The sequence below is a fragment of the Centropristis striata genome, chromosome 19 (assembly GCF_030273125.1).
Source record: "Centropristis striata isolate RG_2023a ecotype Rhode Island chromosome 19, C.striata_1.0, whole genome shotgun sequence".
Classification (NCBI taxonomy): Eukaryota; Metazoa; Chordata; class Actinopteri; order Perciformes; family Serranidae; genus Centropristis; species Centropristis striata.
The window spans coordinates 10,498,271-10,521,314 of record NC_081535.1 but is presented as its reverse complement, the minus strand read 5'-3'; the positions used below and the strand labels follow the sequence as shown (position 1 = coordinate 10,521,314).

The window sequence follows — 23,044 nt, the reverse complement described above, 5'->3', positions numbered from 1 at the left end:
TGTTTATTCACTGAAAACTAAATATAAAAGCTGAAAGAAGACAACAACATTGTACTTACTGCACTCTGTTTTTGCACTACTATTAGAACCTTTTACAGCAATGCAGTAACTATGTTTTTGGGGTCAAAGGTCAAATAAATAATCTTGATTTTTGAGCGTAAAAATAACATCAAAACATGTAGAAATAAGTGCCATATCACTTACCTACCTATAACCCATTTGGCTGGCTAGTTAAAACAGGTTTTTCAGTTTTTCTCAGTTTTACCCTTTGCGCTTTGTAGGGCAGTATAGCGCCAGCATCAGGTTAATTTTTGTGGCTTTAAGTGAAATATCTCAATAACTACTGGATCAGAATGAACTTCAGTCGCTTTGGTGATCCCTTCACTTTCCATCAACAGGACAAAATTTGTCATAACACTTAAGTTTATGACCAAATATCTAATAATGACATTTTATGTTTAGTGCTGATAAACAGATATTAATATTCCTGACTGGCTTAAATGTGTTGGAAAAAGAGGCTGTGCTCTATTGTAAGTGGAGTGCTTAACCACAAATTCAATAAGTATACTTGAAGAGTTGAACATCTCAAATTTAAAGTCAAGGAGAACAAACTACTGATATTCCACTTGTTTATTTGGCTCCAAACACAACAGAAATATGCTTATGTTTTCCGGCACAGTCTTTATTCACAGTGTGCAGTGATAGTTAACTCATGGATTGGGTGCTGTGCTGGGTGTCTCACTGGTCATTTTCTAATTCACAGTGAAAATAAATAGATTCACACTGGGAATGTAAATAAGTTGCCAGGATGAAAAAAAAGCATGAAAATAGAGCTTGTTTATCCCAAAAACAGCCACGGGAGGATTCCCCCCTATAAATATACAGTACATCTGATAAATATTGATGTTTGTTTATTAACTGGCCTTTGGCCTCCGGTCGTTTTTTTAAAAAGTGCCCCCTAGGCAAAGCAAGTTTAGTATAATAAATACATAAATGCATCAAAAATAATACAATAATATATCTGGAATATATTTAACAATCTCAGTGGATCCATTCTGCATAACAAGTGTTTTTACTTTTTCTACTTTAAGTACACTTTGATGCTGATACTTTTGGACTTCTACTTAACTAAGTTTTGAATGCAGGACTTGTAGTTACTTGTAGTGGACTCATTCTGCAGTGTGGTACGAAAGTAAGACATCTGAAAAGGACCATGAGTCTTGTTAACATGTGTAATAGATACCTTTTACTTCTGTTATTAGCAATACATTAAAAAAAACATAATTTGCAATATAGTTTTCATATCGTTGTCTTTCTCTAAAAAGTTTTGGGAGATAAAAATTAGTTTAGGTCATTGGTATAACCAGTAACCATTAAAGGTCCTTTTTTGGAGAATTGGTGGTTGTGTTTAGGGGGAGATAGCAGGTCAACAATAAATGCCACATATAAGTAGTGTACATCACCTGAAAGCTGTGAACCTGAGGATTAATTAAGTAGTAATATGTGTTAAGTTGTTCTGTTCAAATATATCTAACAAACTGACTTAAATAATTAATGCATTTATTTATGTATTTATTAAACATATTCAGGTATATAAGGGGTTTATAACATTAATATACCTCCCATTAAAGACCATTTACCTGGTCAGCTATGTCCCATAAGTTGGTCTTCATATATTCCTTAGATCTTCTAGTTTTATATGTTACCACTAGCTTCAGTATACTCCTAAAATTGAGCCTGCTACAGCCTCCGGAAGAAAAACATTTTTTTTAACAAGATAAGAAAATATATGAAGTGACACTTGTCTTGTCTTGTACTCAGTGTGTGTTTTAGTTTCAAGAAACATCTCCAATATATTTTAAGTCTTTATATAACCTTTAACTCCCACTTTGACAGGTATTTACTGCAAGTCCTAGCTCCAGTTTGCTCCATGTTGTCATCAGGATTTCAAAGAATCAGAAGAGAAAACATTAGGTCAGGGAAAATGAATGAGAAAATAAAATAACACCACAGGCAGACAGTGAGTCATGAACACTATGAATAAGGTGGACAAGCAGCAGCACTGACATGATTCTACTCCTGTGGTCCAGACAAAAGCCCCCAACTCATGTACTGTTATTTGAAACATGACCGCAAAGGTGTCTGATTCATGATCATTCAATTACAGTAAGTCGTAGAGGATAGATCTATGAGGATAGATGGACTCTGGATAGATAAAACTATATAATCGAGTGTGCTTAAAAGAGCAAACTATATACTATTCACCGGGCTTATTCCTAGATTTTATTATTATTCACACATACCCTAAAAAGGTATCAAATCGACTAGCTCTGCAGTGTCAGTAATGTATGGATGAGAGTCACGGACCAGAGTCAAGCACACTCAAAATGTTTTTAGAAATGTTGTAGTTTACATTTGTGATGCACTGAATTGTGCAGCATCCATGTATCTTTTTTGTTGGCTTGGATTTATGTTTATTGGATGCAGGATTTGACAGCTAAAATGCTGGGATACTAAGTCAGCTAAATAGCAATGCTGAAGGTGCAAATATTTCACAGTACACCCATTTTACAGAACATTGTTGTACTCCACAGCAAGTGCTTCCAGAGTCAGAACATTGTTTTTAATAACCTAAGAAAATGTTGTCATTGATCCCAGATGTTTTTTCGACTCTCAATATTGAAGTAATTACCGAAACATTCCACCGGGAGAAAAATCAGAGAAAACGAGAGCTGTCATTTCCCTAATGAAAGAGCCTGTTATTATTTCTTCATAACTTAAAGCCTGGCTGACAATATGGGCTTTATGACACTTTCAATTTACATTTCAATCAGAGCGGTTGGGGGGAGGCCTGATAACACAAGGCTCTCATTGATGCACACACTCCCCACACAATCTGACACACACAGATCAGGTGGTGTTTGAGCACTTTGGTTCTTTGCAGCCCGGCGGATACCTGACCTGAGGTTTTAACACGCACGTGCACCGAAAAGGCACGGACACACACCTTCCCACGCACGCACACACACACACACACACACACACACAGAGCACTTTCAGCGTCGGCCAGCACGCGGGCAACCTCTCCACTTTTACATGATCATTTTTGGCACGTCTTCAATGAGACGCAGGTGAGAAGTGCACCGGCGAAACTGAAACCTCGTGCTCAGCCTGTTGACTCAGCCAGAGAGTCAAAGGGAGGCAGAGTGGCTCTTTGGATTGGATTGACCCCTGTGAGTGAGGAGAACCAAGCAGAGCACTTTGACTGACAGTCGCTCCGTACAAGAGGCCGCGCTTTGTAAAAGGCTAACATGCCGGCCAAGTAGGGATGTAATTTTTTTAGACACACATCTCTTTCATTTGACATGAAGATTTATTTATTCCTGGCAAGTTTCTGGCCTCCACTCGGGCTTGTTATGCTGTTAAAACGTCTCTTATTGAGCGCTAGGTTACCGAGGTCGCGGGAAGAGAAGATCTGATTTTCCTCATGAAGTCTGACATTTTCAGACAGGTTCTCAGGCTTGCCGCCACGTTGAATCCGCTCTCACATACTGATACGTTCACCATCTGAATCGTTGACTTAAAAATGATAACATTAATCAGGAGAGTTTTCTTTTTCCACAATTTCGGGGATCATGATTTAGGTTGTTTAGTCTCACATCCGACCAGATTTTTTTTTTCCTACTGTCCTAAAGACAAACGGAGAGCATACTTGTTAATTATAAACTACTTGATTTTTTTTTCCCTCATGAGCAGACTCAACAATAGAATACAGTTACTTGATACCATCAAATTGAAGCCAATACAACTGGCTGCACAGTCTTTACTGTAAACTTCTTTCGAATAAGTCAAAGCTGTTTCACTTCACAACAATCATTTATTAGTATAAAAGTACCCTCGAGAGTTTTTGACCTGGACTATCTGGCCCATGACCAATTTATCATAAATTAACGAGAATAAATAATCAGTGCACTGTTTACACTGTCCTTATGCACTGCCTGATAGCACCTACATCCTATTGGACACAAACTCAACCCATGGCACTCATGAGTTGTCTTTGCTTGTTTTGTATGAAATGTACGTCGCTTTGGATAAAAGCATTTGCTAAATGACATTGTAGAATTGAGACAGTTTTTTCTGCAGCTTTAAGTCCCAGGCTTACCAATGAGCACTAAAATCCATTAGTCAGTTTGTTTTTTTTTAAATCGATTGATTAAGAGGGAAAAAAGGTTCTTCCCAGAGCTCTAGTTGTACTTTTTTTCGAGGCATTTTTAAATAATTTTATTCCAAGAATTCAGTCTTTTTTTCTAACTAATGTAATTCATGTTTTTCCATACAGGCACCATTTAGTTCGATATGTTTGTATTTTATTTTAATGTAGTATCCTACTTTGAAATCTGACAATAAATATTGCTGAAGGACATAATTTAGATTTTATGAGATCCACACTTTGCTAGGAGGGAATTTAAATAACTGTACCTCTTTAGGTTTTAATTACATACCAGTGTGATATGTGACATTCAGCCACGGTGTCAAACTACTCCACTACTCACCCAGTGGTTGAAATGTGGCAGGAAATGCTGCAATGTCCCACCAAAGACAATGAAGAAGAAGACCAGAAGGTAAATGTGAATGTAAAAAGTGCACTTAAAAAAAAAAAAAATAGAGCCTGTTTGCAAATGTTAGAAGAGAGTAGATGCAATAACCATGTGTATAAGGCAGCATAGATACAACATTTTGGTGAGAAATATGCTATTTAATCAGAAGCTTTATTTGTTTGCAGGGGAAAAAATCCTCAGGGAACCTTTAATTCACTTTAATAAAGTGTTAGTTTTAAGAGGTTACACACACACTCTCTCTTACACACACACACACACACACACACACACACACACACACACACACAGGCCGACAGGGAGCAGAAAACCACCGGACCAGAGGGATGAACGTCTGAGTGATCTCCACGGTGTTTGAGCCAAAGTGAGTCACGCTGAGCGCCGTGACCACTAAATCAAAGAGCTGTTTGAACAGCTGCATTCCTTCACACCCCTTCATCCTCTCTCTCTCTCTCTCTCTCTCTCTCTCTCTCTCTCCCTCTCTCTCTCTACTAATTCTAGTTTTACCCCGCCGGCCCCTCCCCGGTCATGTTCTGATGTGATGGAGATCAGGACTAATGGAAAACGAGTGCAGAAGTGAGGTAAGTCCTCCATTGACTGTGGACAGGTGTCTGTTAGAGGTCAAGCGTAAAGATGAGACAGAGAAAGTCTGTGAGGCTTCACAGCAGTAACTGCAGCTGATTTATGGAGCCATGACAAGCGCCGAGTGAGTCATTATGTAGCTTCCATTTCTTTTCACACATACAGCTGCCCTCCTCCAGAGTCTCATACTGTCGGGCCATTAGTTTTCAGTGACAGCCACGATAATTGCAATTGTATGGACAAAGCCAGCACTGAAACATTTCTCTTGACTGAATCTGAACGTGTCCAAAGAATCAGCAGACAGTAGGAAGTGATGGCTGCTGACTGAACTGCAAGAAGGTGGATTCTATACTGCTTAATATGTAGGATACAGTGTGTCTGAGCATAGTGACGTAATAACCAGCAACTAATTCACCTTGGCGGGTGTATTTGAGGGACCCAAGGATGTGGTGCATCTGCTCACATGGTGGCACGATAACAACAAACTTTATGTTTTGTCTGTAACTGTTCAATTTCAGAAAAAAACTCTGCTTTTTTCCCCTTGGATTCTGTGGATCCAGTCAAATCAATCCACACAAACCATGTCCATTTGATTCTTAATTCATTTTCCGCCATTTTTAATCATGTTCAAATCATTTTTTTTCGCTACTTCTACAAATTTGGAGCAAAAGCCACCAAATTTAGTCCCAAATTGTTTCTGGACCAAGCTGGAAAAAGTCATTTTTTTGATGTTTCATACAGTTTTTCTATAGCTGGCCCTCACAGTTTGTTGAAATGCTGTGGGCAGGTCTTTTACAAAAGAAATCTGTAAATACTCTCTCGTTACAGTACTAATGTAAATGTGTATGTAAATGTATCCATACAATCCACGCCTATTTGCTTCTAGATTGATGTTTTTTTCGCTATTTCTGCTACAAATTTCGAGCAATTGCCACCAAATTAGGTCCCAAACATGTCTGGATCAAGCTGGAAAAAGTTACTTCGGATTTCTCATGTGTCATAAAATTTTGCTATGGCTGGGCTTTTACAAAAACAATAAATCTCCTGAACACCGTGTGCTACTGCAACCATGTGTCTGAGTCATCATAATAAATTTTGTGCTGTTCAGCCAATACGAGGCGCTTTAGCTGCATCTTCTCACTATAATATCTGTGTATGTCTGACTGTCCGTTGCATACCTCATGAGCTGTTCATCTGGGTGGCTTCCCACTTTGTGGGTGTATTGCTGAGGACCCAAGAAGGTGCAGTGTTGAGTGTGAGGCTGTCAAATGAGCTGTAAAGATTTCAATGCTTTAAAGTTTCCTTGGGGCCAAGCAAATGACCCGATTCGAATAGCAAGTGTTCTGAATGACCACGTGCCCTGAATGGGAACGCCTCCTGTACACACTGTTAGCACTACTACCAGGATCCAAGGAATCATCTCATTCACTGCACTAATAACAATAAAAACATTGATAATGGTGTAGGGAGATATTTTCTATAAAATAAAACCAATACAGGCTTGGAAACACAAACGCTGCAGTAAAGGTCATATTTTACTTCTTTTTTTTTTTTAGAAAGTGGAAAGAAATGTTAGTTTTGAGCCGGTGGAAGCCTCTGGCAGTGACAGATAACTGAGACATTAATTTAAGCATGTCATCGTGAAACCTAATGATCTGAAAACACATGCACACTGCACATCAGAGAGAGAGAAAGAGAAAGAGAAAGAGAGAGAAAGAGAAAGAGACTTCTTGGAACAGACTGGAAGTTGAGGGTGGAGTTGGAATGATAATAGTAGGAAAGATGAATTATTATTTTTCTTTACCTAACATGGCTCGGAGGAATAAACAACTCAAGATCAACTTTTGACCTCAACTGGAGACAATCTTTGGAAAAGCATCAGGATAGATTTCAACTGGATTTTGTTTTCAGTAAACAAAATGAACAAAACCAAACATGTTTCATGCGACTGTCTCAGTTTGTTTGAGATTCGATGCGAAAAATACTAATAAACAGAGAAATCTAACCCCCATTGGAGCAGATGTGAATCTTCCAAGTGGCATCCCTTTGAGTGTCATATAATGGCATGCTCAGTGTTGAATTACAGTCATGGAAAAAATTATTAGACCATTGTTTTCTTCAATTTCTTGTTCATTTTAATGCCTGGTACAACTAAAGGTACATTTGTTTGGATAAATATAATGATAACTACAAAAATAGCTCATAAGAGTTTATTGCAGGAGCTGATATCTAAACATTTTCCATGGTTTTCTTGATAATAACCAAAATCATTATCAAGAAAAGTATGGAAAATGGCTAGATATCAGCAAATGAAAATAAACAAGAAATTAGAGAAAACAAGGGTGGTCGTTATGACTGTATGTAGTGTGATTAAAGCAAAAGAGGAGACAGTTAAATGTCACTTTTCATGAATCTCCTGTGTGGGTTTTTTTTAAAGGGGGTGTCCTTTGCAGTGGAGTCTTCCTTCTCAATGTTATTTCACATCAGGACAGAATAAAATACAGTACAATGTATTACACTTAAAGTTGTACATTATTTCCCTAACGTATACAGACATTTTTCATAAGGATGTCTTAAATTATTGAAGAGTTATTACTGAAAAGAACATTTTACCATGTAAACTCTCTGACCTACAGACTATGGATTGGAGACACTGTTTTGAAATTAGGTCAAACATATATTTGACATTTCAGCTGACATTTCTTGATACCTATTGGTCAGTATATATGCTGATGCTGATCTGACATTGGGCTACACGGTGGTCTAGTGGTTAGCACTCTTACCTCACAGTTTTGGCAGAGACAGTAGAGATGAATCTCTGTTTATATTTTTTTAATTTATTTTTTATGGTTCTGGCTCTAGTCATATTGAAAATATTCATATGAATAAATACAGATGTTGCTCTAACTAGTGTTGATAAATAAACTTTAGATCCCTGTCTTACAGTGGTGGAAAGTAACTAAGTACATTTACTCAAGTACTGTACTTAAATACAATTTTGAGGAACTTGAGGTTACTTTTTAAGTCAAGATTTAACATAAAAAACTTGATCAATTTAAAGTCATGAGACATTTTTTTATTAAATCTCATAGCAGTAAATTAGGTAGTTAAAATGAGCCCCATCTTTACAAAATTAAAATGCTGCTTGCATAAATAAGTCAATACAAATAATGTAATAATATATTTGAAATATATAAAACAGTATGAGTGGGGTCAGTCTGCATGATGACTAATTTTACTTTTGATACTTTAAGTACATTTTGATGCTGATACTTTTGTACTTTTACTTCAGTAAGTTTTGAATGCAGGACTTTTACTTGTAGTGGAGTAATTTCACAGTGTGGTATTAGTACTTTTACTTAAGTAAATGATCTGAATACTTTTCCACCACTGCTGTCTTATGTCTGGACAACCCAGACGCATACTCATAGTCAGTCATCCAGGCTGAATAGTGCTTTTTGTATTACACTTAAAAATGACCTTGGAAGCAAAAGGAATCATGGACACAACTATATCACAGTTCATCGACTCATACTGGCAAACCAATAAAAACATCTGTCAAGATTAACGACTACAGTAGTTTAAATTAGCTTGTTTTTTATTTGAGGTTTAAAAGTAGGTGAGCAATACCCCTCCACCGCCCCCCCCAAAAAAATCCCTTTTACTATCATGTGGAATGTCCTTGGAGACAAATGACACCTGAGAAAGAAGTTTCCCAATAAAGACAGGGGGAACAGGAGAGAGGGGGAGGGGGGTTGGTAATTAAGTACATGAGCTAGCAGCAGATTGTTGGATCTAGTGTACGTGGTATGTGTGTCTGCCCACAGAGCCGCCAGGACACCCTGGATTCCAGTAAATGCTTTTTACCATGAACACCATTTTTTGCTTTGAAGCTGTGACTAAAGGCTCCGTCACACAACCACTTCCATCACAACTAACTGTGCAGTCATGCCTTTTCTGGTCTGCTTGTCGCTTGGAGTTAATGTCATGTTTGTTTTTGAAATCTGAAACTGTAGATGTTTACACGAACCGGATAATTGAATGTGTTGTGAATATCAAAAACAGCAATCATGTGGTTTGTATTGCCACTAAAACCAGAAGGTCAGTGTATAAAACGCACTGATGGTGAGTTATCCGGAAGGTTTGTTTGCTTGTGTTGGGAAGTCACAGATTAGAATAGATGGGATTACTGTAAACGGCATAAAACATGGTTTATATCATCACTGCAGTCAAGTCAGATTATAATTTCACAATGTTAGTGAATTACTCTGGTAGTGATGCTGTTAAAATAACTCCAGATCAGCATTTTATAAGCACCACAATATCTCTGTCTCCACGCTTCACTCAGAAACAGGAAATTTAGGGAAGTCTCTGTTTACTGAGATTACTGAGATCAAGATTTGTCTGTAAAAACATTCCATACAAGGTCGCTTCTAGGCTTTCTAAACAATAAAATGTCAGAGTCACTGTTTTGGTTGCAAGAGATTACCAAAACTTCCCTAAGCAGGAAGCTACCTGATAAAAGACCTCAATCATGAGACATCAGACACTGAGGTTTGTTTTTTCTGTATTGATGCTGAAGTCAACAGTCATTACGTCTGAACGAATGCACTGAAAAAGTTGTGTCTTCCAGGTAAAGGTGCATTCAGCTTGAGGAAGACACTGACTAAACTCTGGAAGGCTAAACGTGAAGATATCTCAGTTTGTGTTAAACCTACTATTTAGACAGGTTTCTGCAGTGAGTGCAATTTAGCCTTTAGTTACAGAAGTTAACTCTGTCTGGTCGAAATATCTGGAACTACTTGACACACCATATAATTAATAGTTGGATGTTGAAATTCCCAAGTCACAACTTTTGCAGAAAGTTAAATAAGAAAATAGGAGTTAAATTTAAGAGCTGATATCTAGACAGTTTCCATGGTTTTCTTGCTAATGATTTTGGTTATTGTCAAAAAGGGTGGTCTAATAATTTATTCCATGACTGTACATACCAATCTCATATCTGTATGTTAAATATGAATCTACAGGCAGCAGACAGTTAGCTTAGTAAGCATAAAGATTGGGAACAGAGGAAAACAATAATGGCTAGCCTGCTACATCTAAAATGAAAAGAAACAAACTGTCTATGACTTCTTCAAACAATTTATATCTTATTTGTCTTTCCAAAAAACCCCCAGACAGGCTAGATATTGCTTGTCACTAAGAAAAGAAAAGATAAGCTAAGATAAACTAAGCTAACGGTAGGTTAAAGTAAAGTAGGTTAGTTGGACTTAGGACAGAATTAACTCAGTTTATTGATTACAAACTTTGGCATACCATGTAGACGTTATTGATCGTCTACCAAGAAACAGTTAAGTTTTCCATGGTGACAAACAAACAAAAAATATTCCCACTAAACATTGGGCTGCTTGTGTTTGACATTAACAAGTGACCATGTTAACTGGTGACTTTCAGCCAAATGCATGTCGTTGCCTGTAGTAAGTTATGTAAATGATTGGTGGAGATGATAAATACAAACTGATATGTCTGAAGGCTTTATAATGACAGCTACATGTTCTGCTCATGTTGCCACAGAGCAACCACAGAGCTGAGTTAACATGAACAATTGCTAAACCGAGACAGTGGACAGCATTTTAGGCCGTCCAATTTTTTTGTTTGTGAAGTTTTGCTGTTCACTTTTTGCCCTAGAGTTAGAGCAGCTAAAGTGTTGTTTCACAATAACACTTTGATAGTTTTGATGTAGTTAAATTATTCTGTAGGACCACTCCAAGCTGTCCCTAAACATTAGCCCGCTAACGTTAGCTAGCTAAGCAATGCTAATACCGTAAGTGAATGTTGCTTGTTTAATCGTGTTCAGCTACTACCATGGTGAAAAACACCTAATTATTGTTTTCACAAGTAATCTTACAAAGTAAAGCACACTTCTTCAGACGGTTTGCATTTAAATTTGTACATATTAATGAGGCAACTGCGTTATATCGACTTGTTTACTGATTGTATTTCCTCAGTTCTATATTTAAAGTAGCTACTGCTCAGACAATTAATAGGCTACCACAGAAATAATATTACCATTGGAATACCAGTAAGTGTAGCAGTAACATGAATAATAAAAAATAATTGTACACATGTCAGTAAAATGTTTTCGTGCAACTTTTCATCCTCCTTATTTTGCAATAGCAGTCTCCGTGGCTTGGCCTCACTTCTGACCAACCAGGCACGCAGACAGTCATACTGCTGGATGCGAAAACAGTGAGACACGCAGTACATCACACACACACACACACACACACACACACACATGCACCCAGAATGGCAGATACTAGTGCCAGGTCTTTTCAATCAGAGTTTAATGGGGTGTGAAGGAAGTAGACCATGGTCGATATGACTGACCATCTGTAAATGGACTGAGTCATATGAGCTCAAACTATTACTGGAAGGCTTATACAGTTGTCCGTGTGCTTCTCTTCTCCTCTCTTCTCTTCTCTTCTCTTCTCTTCTCTTCTCTTCTCTTCTCTTCTCTTCTCTTCTCTTCTCTTCTCTTCTCTTCTCTTCTCGTCTTGCGTGCAAAATGAATGGTCTGTCCAGCAGTCTGCTTACTTACAGTCATGTCTTCTGCAGTCCATTTTTAGGATTATAAAACGTCAGGAATGTGTAAACTGACTGCACATGCAGACATACAAATTCTGTAAACTCCAGATCGCAATCTGGAAGCACTTGCAAGCATGCGCACACACACATTTTCTCTTTGTTTATTGCTATTTATGCTTTTACAACTGAATCTACCAGAGATCAGGGTTGTGTTAAAAAATAATCTAGATATTTGTCATTATGTGTTGTTTTACTATTCCGAACAGACGGACAGAGGTGCATGGGTCACCTGATAGGATCAAATACATCCAGGCTTTATAAAATGAAACATATGTGGTCATTTCCATATTGTCAAGCCCTTTTGAAGAGCTCTCTAAAGAGGCAGAATCAGATGTTTGCTCGGGATCCCTCAGAAGACCCCAGCACTGTTTGATCTTCACAAACACAGCCACTTTAAAGTGGAAATGTACAGATGTACGGTAGTATCAGTATTGACAGGGGGTCACTGAGGTCCATAACAAGCTTCAAGCAGATCCTTTCATAGAACAATTGAATTAATACATTAAATACATTACATTTTGGAAGGAAATGAGTTACAGATCACTCCTAATTTCAATTGTTTCATTTTTAAAAATTCATAGGCTATGTTTTGAATTAGTTTTACAGGTCAATGAAACATTAAAAATAAAATAAAAGGAAGAAAGGGGACTTTTTATTGCAGAATGCCCATTATTAACCTTCCCTTTGAAATTAAATTTTATAGTTTCCTGACAAAAAACATTTCCAACTCATCTGATAAAGCCATATTTTACTCTTCAACCCCAAACACCGGTGCGTCATATGGTTTTAAGTTATGGAGGTATTTGACATTGTGATACACTTGTTAGTGGATTTGTGACCCCCAAACTTCGTCACAATCCTACATTTAGTTTGAGTGAGGAACTAAAGTGTGTGTTTTCAGTTAACAGCAGTTAACATGTCTTACCTCACACATAAGTAATGCTACACAGAGCTAGAGAGGATGATGTATGTTGGATGAGAATTTATATAGAATAACCTCTGTGGGCTGGACGGGGAGATAATGGAAATAAGGAACAGGTGTGTGTGTGTGTGTGTGTGTGTGGCTCTACAAATCTCATGCTTTCGGACATTAAAGAGGAAGCAGCTGCAGGTGTTCTTTTTACGTTTCTACAGATGAACAACAAAGATAAGCACAAACACACATACACACGCATGCACGCACACACACACACACACACACACACACACACACACACACACACATAGCTATATCAATATTTTCACCTCTTTCATTGTGATCAAGAAACAGCCTGGATAGATTACCTGCAGATGGAAGTAATTCTAGGTAGGCTGAGTATGAATGATTGACATTTTATTCATAACTCAGACAACAACACGTTAGGACAAATTCACTTTTGACTGGACTTTATGAAATAGCCATAAAAATAAGTAGAAAAGGTAGAATCTGCCAACTTTTTAATAGAGTTTAAATATTCAGACTTTTAAGAGTTGTGAGAGTACAATCTGATAGTTAATGCCAGCGGTGGGACCAAGTCATTGTTTTACAAGTCAAAATTAAGTCTTTGCACTCAAATCCCAAGTCAAGACAAGTCACAAGTCATGAGCTTTGTGTTTCAAGCCCTAAACAACTCATGATATACTCTTCACAAAATGTCTTGACAGTTTAACAGTATATTACATTTGCAAAAAAACAGTAAAGGCTTTTTAAAATGTGTATTTATTAGTTGAAAACAAGTGTGACTGAAAAAGGTAATGCTGACATTGCCTTTCAGCCTTTCAAAAGTGAAGCCACGAGTCACTGGTGTTGAAGTCCAAGCAGATTTTTTTTTCATTTTTCCAGTTAAAGTCATCAAATTTGTGACTGGGATCTGGTTCATGGCCAAGTAATGTGACACCTCTGCAATATGCTATAAGTTTTTTCTTGGCATCTCACTACAGCAATGTCCTTTCGTTATGTCCCCTATAAGCTTCTGTTCTGAAGCTTTTTTCGAGAATTAAATAAAATGTGAAGAGGGAAAAGAAGGTCAAGAAGTTGAAATTGAATGAAATACTTTAGGAAAGATTTTTTGAGACCAGCCACGTCCTGCAGACTTCAAATCAGTGGATGCTGGAGAGACATCACTCACAAGACTATCTGTATCTGTGTCTGCTTCTCTTCTCCTCTTGTCTGTGATTTGTCCTTGGACCCTCCGTCCTCACTTTCATCTCTCTGTCTCCTCTTTCTCTTTCAGTCTTTCAAATTCCCCAGCGTTTCTGCATGGCATGATTGAACCTGCAGCAATGCTGCCAAAGCACAGAGTAGTTACAGCTTTAAAGTTGGACACAACAGAGAAGACTGAGTGGAGAATGACACAGCTGGTAAACATGATTTTGTCCACTAGGAGGAGCTATAACTGGGGCCGCATTACAATCATGGGTCCCAATTACACATGTGGACTGAAACACTGTAGAATTAGCCCAAGTTGTATTACATACAGTTAAAGTGGATGGACTGTTGGTTAATTCACATTTCAAGTGATCACACTGAACTGCTGATTTTTGTCATGCCATGCATCGCAGGCCTCCTCACAGCATTTTCCAGCCTGCTCTTTGTCTGCAAAATTAAGCCCTGAGGTCGTTTTTCACATCAACAGACCGTTTTCTATTTACTCAGACGTCTGACAACACCAACATGTGTTCGCTGCCCCCCTGTGAACCAGGAGTTTGATGATGTCAGGTGTGGAATCAAAGCACATAGACTGGCCTTAGGCTACAATTCAGCCGCCAAAAGTGGGAAAAAAATTAAAAACTTTAACCCTAGATGAGATTTTTGGCCATGTACTGAAAAATGTTTGCCGGGGCAGTAGCTGTAGGAAACCACTGAAGTTATTATCATATATTATGGACCTCCCTGTGGTATCCAAGTTTCATAAGATCTACTTTTGTACTTATTTTGATTGATTCATACATACACTGATAACACACCATCTGACAATAATATACAGAACAAGAACACAATGATCATAAAGACAATACATTTTCTCCCCATTTACAAACAAAAACATCAAGCTAAGACATAATTGTTCTGCAATCTGCAATCCTTTTAAGGCTATTTGCCACTAAAAGATCAGTATTTAAAGGCTACAAACACAATTTCTAATTTTGCCAACTACTTTAAGCCGCTGAATTGTATGGTTCAAATTTGAAAGACAAGCTTAAAAACTGTATACATATATATCTCTGTCCTTAGGTGAGGAGCTATTTTATGCTTCTCTCCTATTTTCTTTTAAAATTATTATTATTATTATTTAAATATCTTTGTTTAGTCTCTTTATTTTTTTGTAATGACACCTTAATTGTTTAATGTTTGTGTGGGATTGTCTTATAACATCATCTCCAGCATTAATAATTTAAGTATATCCTTCATTTTTGTATTCACTGTCTGGTTTTATATATTATGCATGTGAAAAAATAAACATTTAAGCAAACAAAAAGAACATTGCCTGTTATTTATTATTATGTATCCATTATTATGTATTTATTATAGTCTGATAAAGATCCATGGGGGTCCCCAAACTACTTTCGTAGCTTCCTTATAAATGCGTGTGTATGGGGATAAAATGAACACAATCAGATTATGGAAAAACTTTGGTTAACATGGTCAGTATGTTTGTCCCAGCTGCTGATCTTCATATAAATGTGGAGTTCTGTGGTCTCCATGTCTGCGCTGTGACACGACGCAGACTAAAGCGCTGTTATTGCGGGTTTTCTCATGTTAATGTTTCCAGTTTGTCAGGCATTAACTAGCAGGGCATGATAATCTATCCACGGGATCTCCACTGGCACCCTTGATTGCCTGAAGGCCTCCTATAGGGTGACAACAAGAGACCTCATCAGTCTGAAACTGCAGATAAAAAGGTGATGGAGATCAGGGCTATGTAGCTATTATTAGTGGCGCTATTAATAGAAAAAAATAATGATTAAAATATTGGCATTTGTGAATCTTAATGGTCTGCAGGCTTACACACCTTCTTTATTGACATAGGTGAGGTGAATGGAGACTTTACTTGTTGCACGCGGGGTGATGTTTAATCAGATTACTGTGTGTGTGTGTGTGTGTGTGTGTGTGAGAGAGAGAGAGAGAGAGAGGTGGAGGGAGGGAGGGGTATGCAGGCAACCCAGGGGGTCGGTAGAGTGGAGATGCTCACACACACCAGCACACACACACGCCGGAGAGAGAGAGAGTTGCAGATACAAACAGTGAGGACTTGGCAGGCAGACAGACAGAGCAGAGAAGTCTGAGTTTTAAAGTGCAACCCCAGCTGCTCATTCACACCATCTTAACCAACCAAACTACTTGGAAAAAAACTCCCAATTTTAAGTCTGTTTTGGCTCCAGGTGTGTTGGCGCGTGCGTCGACCTGTCGCTTCAAACTTTCAAAACTTTTGGATAAACTCGGGCAAACTTTGATGCAGAGCAGGAGGTGTGGAGGGAGCAGTGTGACCGGCGGTGAGAGCGTGATGTGACCCTGCGTAAACTCCCAATGACCACCTCTCGCTCGCTCGCTCTCAAACGCACGTGAAGCAGCAGCAGCAGCAGCAACAGCAGCAGTGAGTCCAGGTCCAGGTCCAGGTCCAGGTCCGGGGCTCGAGCCAGCATGACTCTGTCCGGCGGTTTGTCGGATACTTGTCAGCTCATTTTACGCGACCGCATGGAGCCGGAGCTGTGGAAGTGAGTCGGTACTCGGTCCACGCTTTCTGTGGGGATAGTAGCTGCAACACGTTGTGAAGAAAACACTAGCGTGCACACTGTGGACGGAGCTACGATGCGGGGCACTTTGGGCGCATTCATTCAGTCCTGTGTGATACTGCTGGTCCGAGCAGACCAGTGGAGGCTCAAGGACTCCGCCAACTGCGAGCTTAACAAGAAAGTAAGTCATTATGAAGCGAAAATAAACATTACCAAAGTAGCTCTAATGATTATATCCATCACACGGAGCACTAAAACTGCAATGTTTTCTTTTATTTTGAAGTTTATAGTGTCAGTACAGCAGCCCTGTTGTGCCATTTCCTCTCATTTTTTGTGTTTGACATTACCTTTTCTGCATCAGGGATTTAATAGTTCAGTAATCATTTGTCAGTTGCACCTCTTTGGTGAACTTTTCTAATTTGTGAAACTGGTTCCCACTTTGTAGCCTGTTGATGAAGCGTATAGTCAGGTTAAATCATACACTTAGGTTTCTAACCAATGTTTCCATAATTTATTTGATATCTATCTAATTATATCCATATCAATCCATCAACTCTTTAGCTCATAAAACAAAAATCTGTTTTGTTTTTATTATGACCAAAAGTCACAAACCCAGAAAGATTCAACTAATAATCATATGGTTGATTGATTGCCATGCACAAGTGCCAAAAACAGCAAAAATACAGATGAAGTCATCAAACTTAAAATTAGGATTTTTTTCCTAGTAGTTTGGTTGGCGAAGCTGGTGTGAGTCAGCAGCTGAATTGGACTTTAAAACCCAAACTTCTCTGATTAAATACAGGTTATTTTACAGCTTGGTCTTAAACAAAATATTCTGTCATCTCTCTTAAGTTTGATGAATAAAGTTTGCTCCAAAAAAAGGTTATTTTCTATTTTTTCTATTAAGAAATTAGCTTAAATTGAGGTAATTCTTCTCAAATGGTCCCTGAAATCCTCATAGGCAGGAAAGCAAAACAAAAAAATGGGCACATTCTCAATTTTGACTATTTCACACAAACAAAGTCATATAATGGAATGACATAAAAAGCTGGTAGCAGGGAATGGAGTTTTAACTTGATAAATAAGATAACATAATGAGTTATCAAAATGATTTATGATTTTCTGTCAGTTGAGTAATGAATGATGAATTTGCTCCAGCAGTAGTTTTGTGTATTGGCTTTTTAGGAACATATAAGTCATTACACACTCAGGTGTGTGTGTATTTGGGAACATGGCATCCATTCAAGACTTACTCTGTCCTTTGGTAGTTTATTGTACCAATGACCCTTTTATTGATTACCTTTCAGTCTTGTGTTCTTTAAAGTTACCCAGGTCTGATCCAGCACAAACAGGAAGGTAAAACATGCTGGGTTCACAGTCTGACAATCACCGACATGTGTATTGTTTGTTTGGCACTTGGGTCCTAAGTGGGCTGTTAATAAGTCATTATCAGTCTGTTAGCAGTCTGTCTAATAAACAGCCTCTCGCAGACGGTGTGGTGGTGTGCTGTCTGGTGTCAGACATGCCCAGTGTTGGCTCCTGTAAAGTGAATGGCATGGAGAAACCTTTAAGTCTTGCTGTTTTTGTGAATTCGGCACATCAACTGTGACTTGATTTCTCTCTTTCCAATACGCCTATCATTTGATTACTAATATTTATGGATGCAGCTCCAATTTTTGTCAAACATGCCACACATTCACTGGTTCCAGCTTCTCAAATGTGAGGGAATATGAGGACTTTATGTTTTGTGTTTTATATCACCGTAAATTAAATTCTTCGGCTCTGAAATTGTTGGATGCAGAAAACAAGGAGTTGGAGTTGGTTTTTTACATCCATATGTAGGGCTGCTTGATTATGACAAAAATCATAATCACACTTATTTGGGTCAAGAATGAGATCATAATTATTTAACACGATTACTCACTGACTTTGGAAACATTGCATTTGTTGAATTTTAACAGTGGATTTTGTTGAATTTTAAAATGAATTAACTGAAAAACACATAAAATTTTTTTAAAAATAAGATAAATAAGCAAAATAAATAATAAATAATATATGCTTTTTTAAAAATGAAAGAAATATATTAAAAAAACAATTAAAACCAAAATAAATTAGATCAGATATGTTGCTGTGCATTGCCACAACCTACTAAAACTCATATATCAAATACATCTCAGTCAGTAACTAATTAATGAAATATTAGATTTAAATAAAGAAAATAATAATTTGTTGTTTCTTATCTCGCCACCAGCAAGTTGACCTGAACTCCTTCCTCTGGACGATCAAACGGGACCCTCCCTCATATTTCTATGGTACAATCCACGTCCCCTACACACGAGTTTGGGACTTCATCCCTGAAAACTCCAAGCAGGCCTTCCAGGAGAGCAACATCGTCTACTTTGAGCTGGACCTGACGGACCCGTACACCATCTCAGCCCTGACCAGCTGCCAGCTGCTCCCTCAGGGGGAGAACCTGCAGGATGTCCTACCCAGAGACATCTATCGGAGACTTAAAAGACACCTTGAGTATGTGAAACTCATGATGCCTTCGTGGATGACCCCGGATCAGAGAGGGAAGGGACTCTACGCCGACTACCTCTTCAACGCCATCGCTGGGAACTGGGAGAGGAAGCGGCCCGTCTGGGTGATGCTGATGGTGAATTCGTTAACGGAGGCAGATATTAAGACACGAGGGGTGCCGGTGCTGGACCTGTACCTGGCCCAGGAGGCGGAGAGGATGAGGAAGAGGACGGGGGCTGTCGAGAAGGTGGAGGAGCAGTGCCATCCACTCAACGGGCTCAACTTCTCCCAGGTTAGTTTGGCACTCGGGCCTGTTTTTCCATTGCATCATCTCAGAAGAGTTTGGATTTATGTTTCTGTGCAAAATTCTAACAAGTTATCAGTGTTGTTCTGACACAAAAAAATGAAGATGTGCGTCATTGCAGTTTGACACTCCAGAAACAATTCTATTTCTCCCAGCTGAGTGTTATACTTTTTTTCTTCTCTGAGTTGCTGAGTTTTGGACATATTGGCTGCAGCGATGTCTGCTTTCTTTTCAATATAATGGAACGAGGTGGCACATTGCTTGTGGTGCTCAAAGCGCCAAAAATGTAAAAAGTCTCTTTCCAGAAATCATGACCCAGTTACACAAGATAATCCACAGACCTTGTTGTGATAATTATCATGTAGGAACCTTTTTTTCTCTCTACCAAACACCCACCAATCATATCACATCTCAGCCACAGAGTACACCATTAATGTTTACATATCAAGCCGTCACAACCATGAGCCTCTGTATGATAATAGGGTGGAGAGTTTGGTCAAAGCATATATTGACCAAAAGTCATATCCTGATATATTTAGGTTTTTCGCACAGTAAGAGCAAATGTTCAGTCAAAGTCAAAGCCAAATATGACATGTCACAAGTAGTTTTATTGAAACTGTTTATTTACGTGAACATGAATACTGTATAACAACAGGAGTACCATTTTTTAAAATCAAAGCTCCATAAAGTGCACATTTAAATAAAAAAATATCTTAAATAAAAAATAGCCTATGAAATAAAATAGGTCAATCTTTTTCTTAAATAAATATATTTATATGAGAAAAGAATAACGAACATTACAAATATAACTAAATATGACAAATCCTAGTAAGGGCAGCATTTATATATAAAGCAGCTTGCCTGGAGCAAAGATCACAGTGCAAATTTGAACTATATCGATATATGCGATATGGTCTAAATCCATATCCATTTTCCGCAATATTCCTGCCCTCCCTCCTGTTGCTGGTTAATTCTCTGGACATAATCCATACTTCTGTTGTTGCAAACTTTTAGGTTTGTTTCAGTAAACTCAATGTCAAATCCACTCTGCAGAAAAGGCGTCACGTCTCCTCAAGTACACTAGCAGGAAGATGTCTAATAATGACAAAGTGCAGATGTACAGATTCAGATTAATTAGTCTTTTTTACAACAGAGGCCTTCAGTTGTGTCTTTTCCTCTCTTTCCCATAGCTTAGCTGAGCGGGGAAAGGTGTGGTGTTAATAATCAGCTGTACAAACATTCAGCCGTGCTCCGCCACGTTCTTTGTTATTAAAGAAAAATGGATCCTAATGACTCAAGTCTGAAATTGCCAGAAAAAAAGGAACCTTGTTCCCCAAACCAGCACACTTAAGTCCCCTTGTCTGCCTGTCTGTCTGTGCCCCTCGGTGACCCTTTGAGTATTACAAACATCGCTCAAAGGCAGCAGTCACTATGAAATCATGTTGCGTATTATTGAGGAATTTCTGCTAATGCTGGTCAGGAGCTAAGGGGATTACACTTGACCATTTACCCTAACACCCAGAAGCTTCAAGTGTTGTTATTTTAAAGCAGGCCTAGTTGGCCCTTCAGACTATAAGTCTCTGCACAAACCACCCAGCGGCACTTTTATTAGCATTCTCTTGGGTCACACATGAAGAATGGGGCAATGTTTATGTCTTGATAAACACACGGAGCATGGAGGAGTGAAGATTTTATTCCCTGACTGAGACGAGATGATTAAATTTAACTTGTGTTGTTAACACTTCTGCTGAGGAAGCACTTTCACACCGTGAACAGAGAAGTCATTATTTCTCAGATCCACTCACACTTGTCTCATTTTTGGCAGATCAGATGTAACAATTTCTCATGTTGTTTTAAATCAGTAGAAGTGTTCTGGATGAGACTGTCGTCTCCAGAAATCCTGCAGCAGTCGGTTGTGGCCTACACACGTGGGCACAAATGACATCTGAATAACATATATTTTTCCTAAATCACAGTATATGTATGGTTATACAAACTAACTTCAATATTTGGATATATATTATATGTGTGTGTACAGGCTGTTCTCATTCACTGTTTGTCCTTAAAGCTATGAAAAGTAAAACACTGTAATTCCTTTACAACCCATGTAATCATGAGACACAGCATGCATGGTTGTCTGTAAAGGGGGAATCAGGTGCCGTAGTATAAAGAGCGACAAAGTGCGATGGTCTGGTTGGATGGATCAAACTAATTCATGACTTACACCCAGGAGACCGCTGTTTGTGTCAGTAATACATAACTTTTTCACTTTTATAATGTAAGTTATGTAACATACATAGTTGTTTTAACCAAAACCGCAATCCTTTCCTCAACTTAACAAAGTAGTTTTGTTCCCTAAACCTAGCCAAGTAGTTCCAACATACTTATTTTTTAACTGAAACCACAATCTTTTTCTAAACCTAACCATGTAGGCTTAGGTTTTGCACTGCATGGATGCAGTGATCGCTTGTGATGTTGGAAATTTGCAGGATAACGCACGAAAAATGGTGCATACTTGAAAATATATCAAACGAACCGTTCAGAACTGCAACAGCAACGATTAGTCGACTCACATCAATTAACAGAAAACTAAAAGTTAAGTATTTTGAAAATTGCTTAATCTTTTAAGAAAAGAAAGTACTGTTTTGTGTTTGTTTGCATGTTTGCTTTTATCAAATCTTTGATTTATACCATATTATATTCAATATATTTACTTTTAGTGACGTCACCTTGTACTGTAAAAGCTGGGATGGACTTTTTACACTGTTGTCTGACATTTTATTGCCCAAATGATTAAGTGATAATCAAGAAAATTATCAGCTTATTTATTGACGTTGAAAATAATCCTTATGTGGTTGATACAAAGAGGATTGTGGCAAAGTTTTCTGTGAACATATCTGTTCTTGAAAAGGTGAAAGTCTTTCTTCCAGCTAGTCACAGTACTTGAGGTCCCCATGTTGTAGCCGCTGTAGCCCCTATATGAAGTTTTGAGGAGACATATGTCACCTATGTACCTTCACAGCCTGAGCAAACACATAGATACAGCAAGACCGACAACCTATAGGAGGTGGCAGACCATCATGATTAATTTTCATAATAGTCATTTTTAACACATGTAGGGCACTGACAAAGTATTTTGGCGTTCAAATGTGGGGATGAATATCGCAGAAAGACAGTGGAAGGCTAAAATTGGGTTTGTCAACAGGGCTATAACGAGAGAAAAACCTCCCATCATCACAGCTTTTATTGAATTAGGTCGACAAAGCCTCCAGAGGGCTCAACAATGAATTCTAGTGTCCCAGAAACAACCCCTACCCTGACACTGCACCAGCACAGTACACAGCTTGGCACTCCATAATTTCCACACTCGGTTTCAATCTAATCAACAGCAGCTTGATGGACGCCTCAAATGTGCTGGCCTCGTAGCAACCCGCCTGATATTTCATCATTTTCTCTCACAGCTTTTGCAACCTGGTTGAAAATCGCAGTTCCATTTAAAGCCTTTTAGCTCAACTCAAGTGTAAGATGTCCAGATAGTGTGATGAGTGAGATACACTCTTGGTGAAACAATACCGACGCCATTCTTGACTGGGAGGACTGTTTAATGAGGCTGGGACTACAGAACCATATTTACGGTCTGTTATAGTCTCTGTAATGTTTTCGC

General features: G+C 38.4%; 1 protein-coding gene across 1 annotated transcript in view; it reads left to right on the top strand.

Annotated features, from left to right (window-relative positions):
* Positions 1-16,571: 16,571 nt before the first annotated feature.
* Positions 16,572-23,044, top strand: part of trabd2a (TraB domain containing 2A) — an 80,400-nt gene continuing 73,927 nt past the window's right edge. The window contains exons 1-2 of the mRNA XM_059358658.1: positions 16,572-16,737; positions 18,808-19,368. Of these exons, the coding sequence (XP_059214641.1) occupies positions 16,633-16,737; positions 18,808-19,368 (666 nt within the window). The 5' untranslated portion in view covers positions 16,572-16,632. The remainder of the gene's footprint in view (positions 16,738-18,807; positions 19,369-23,044) is intronic.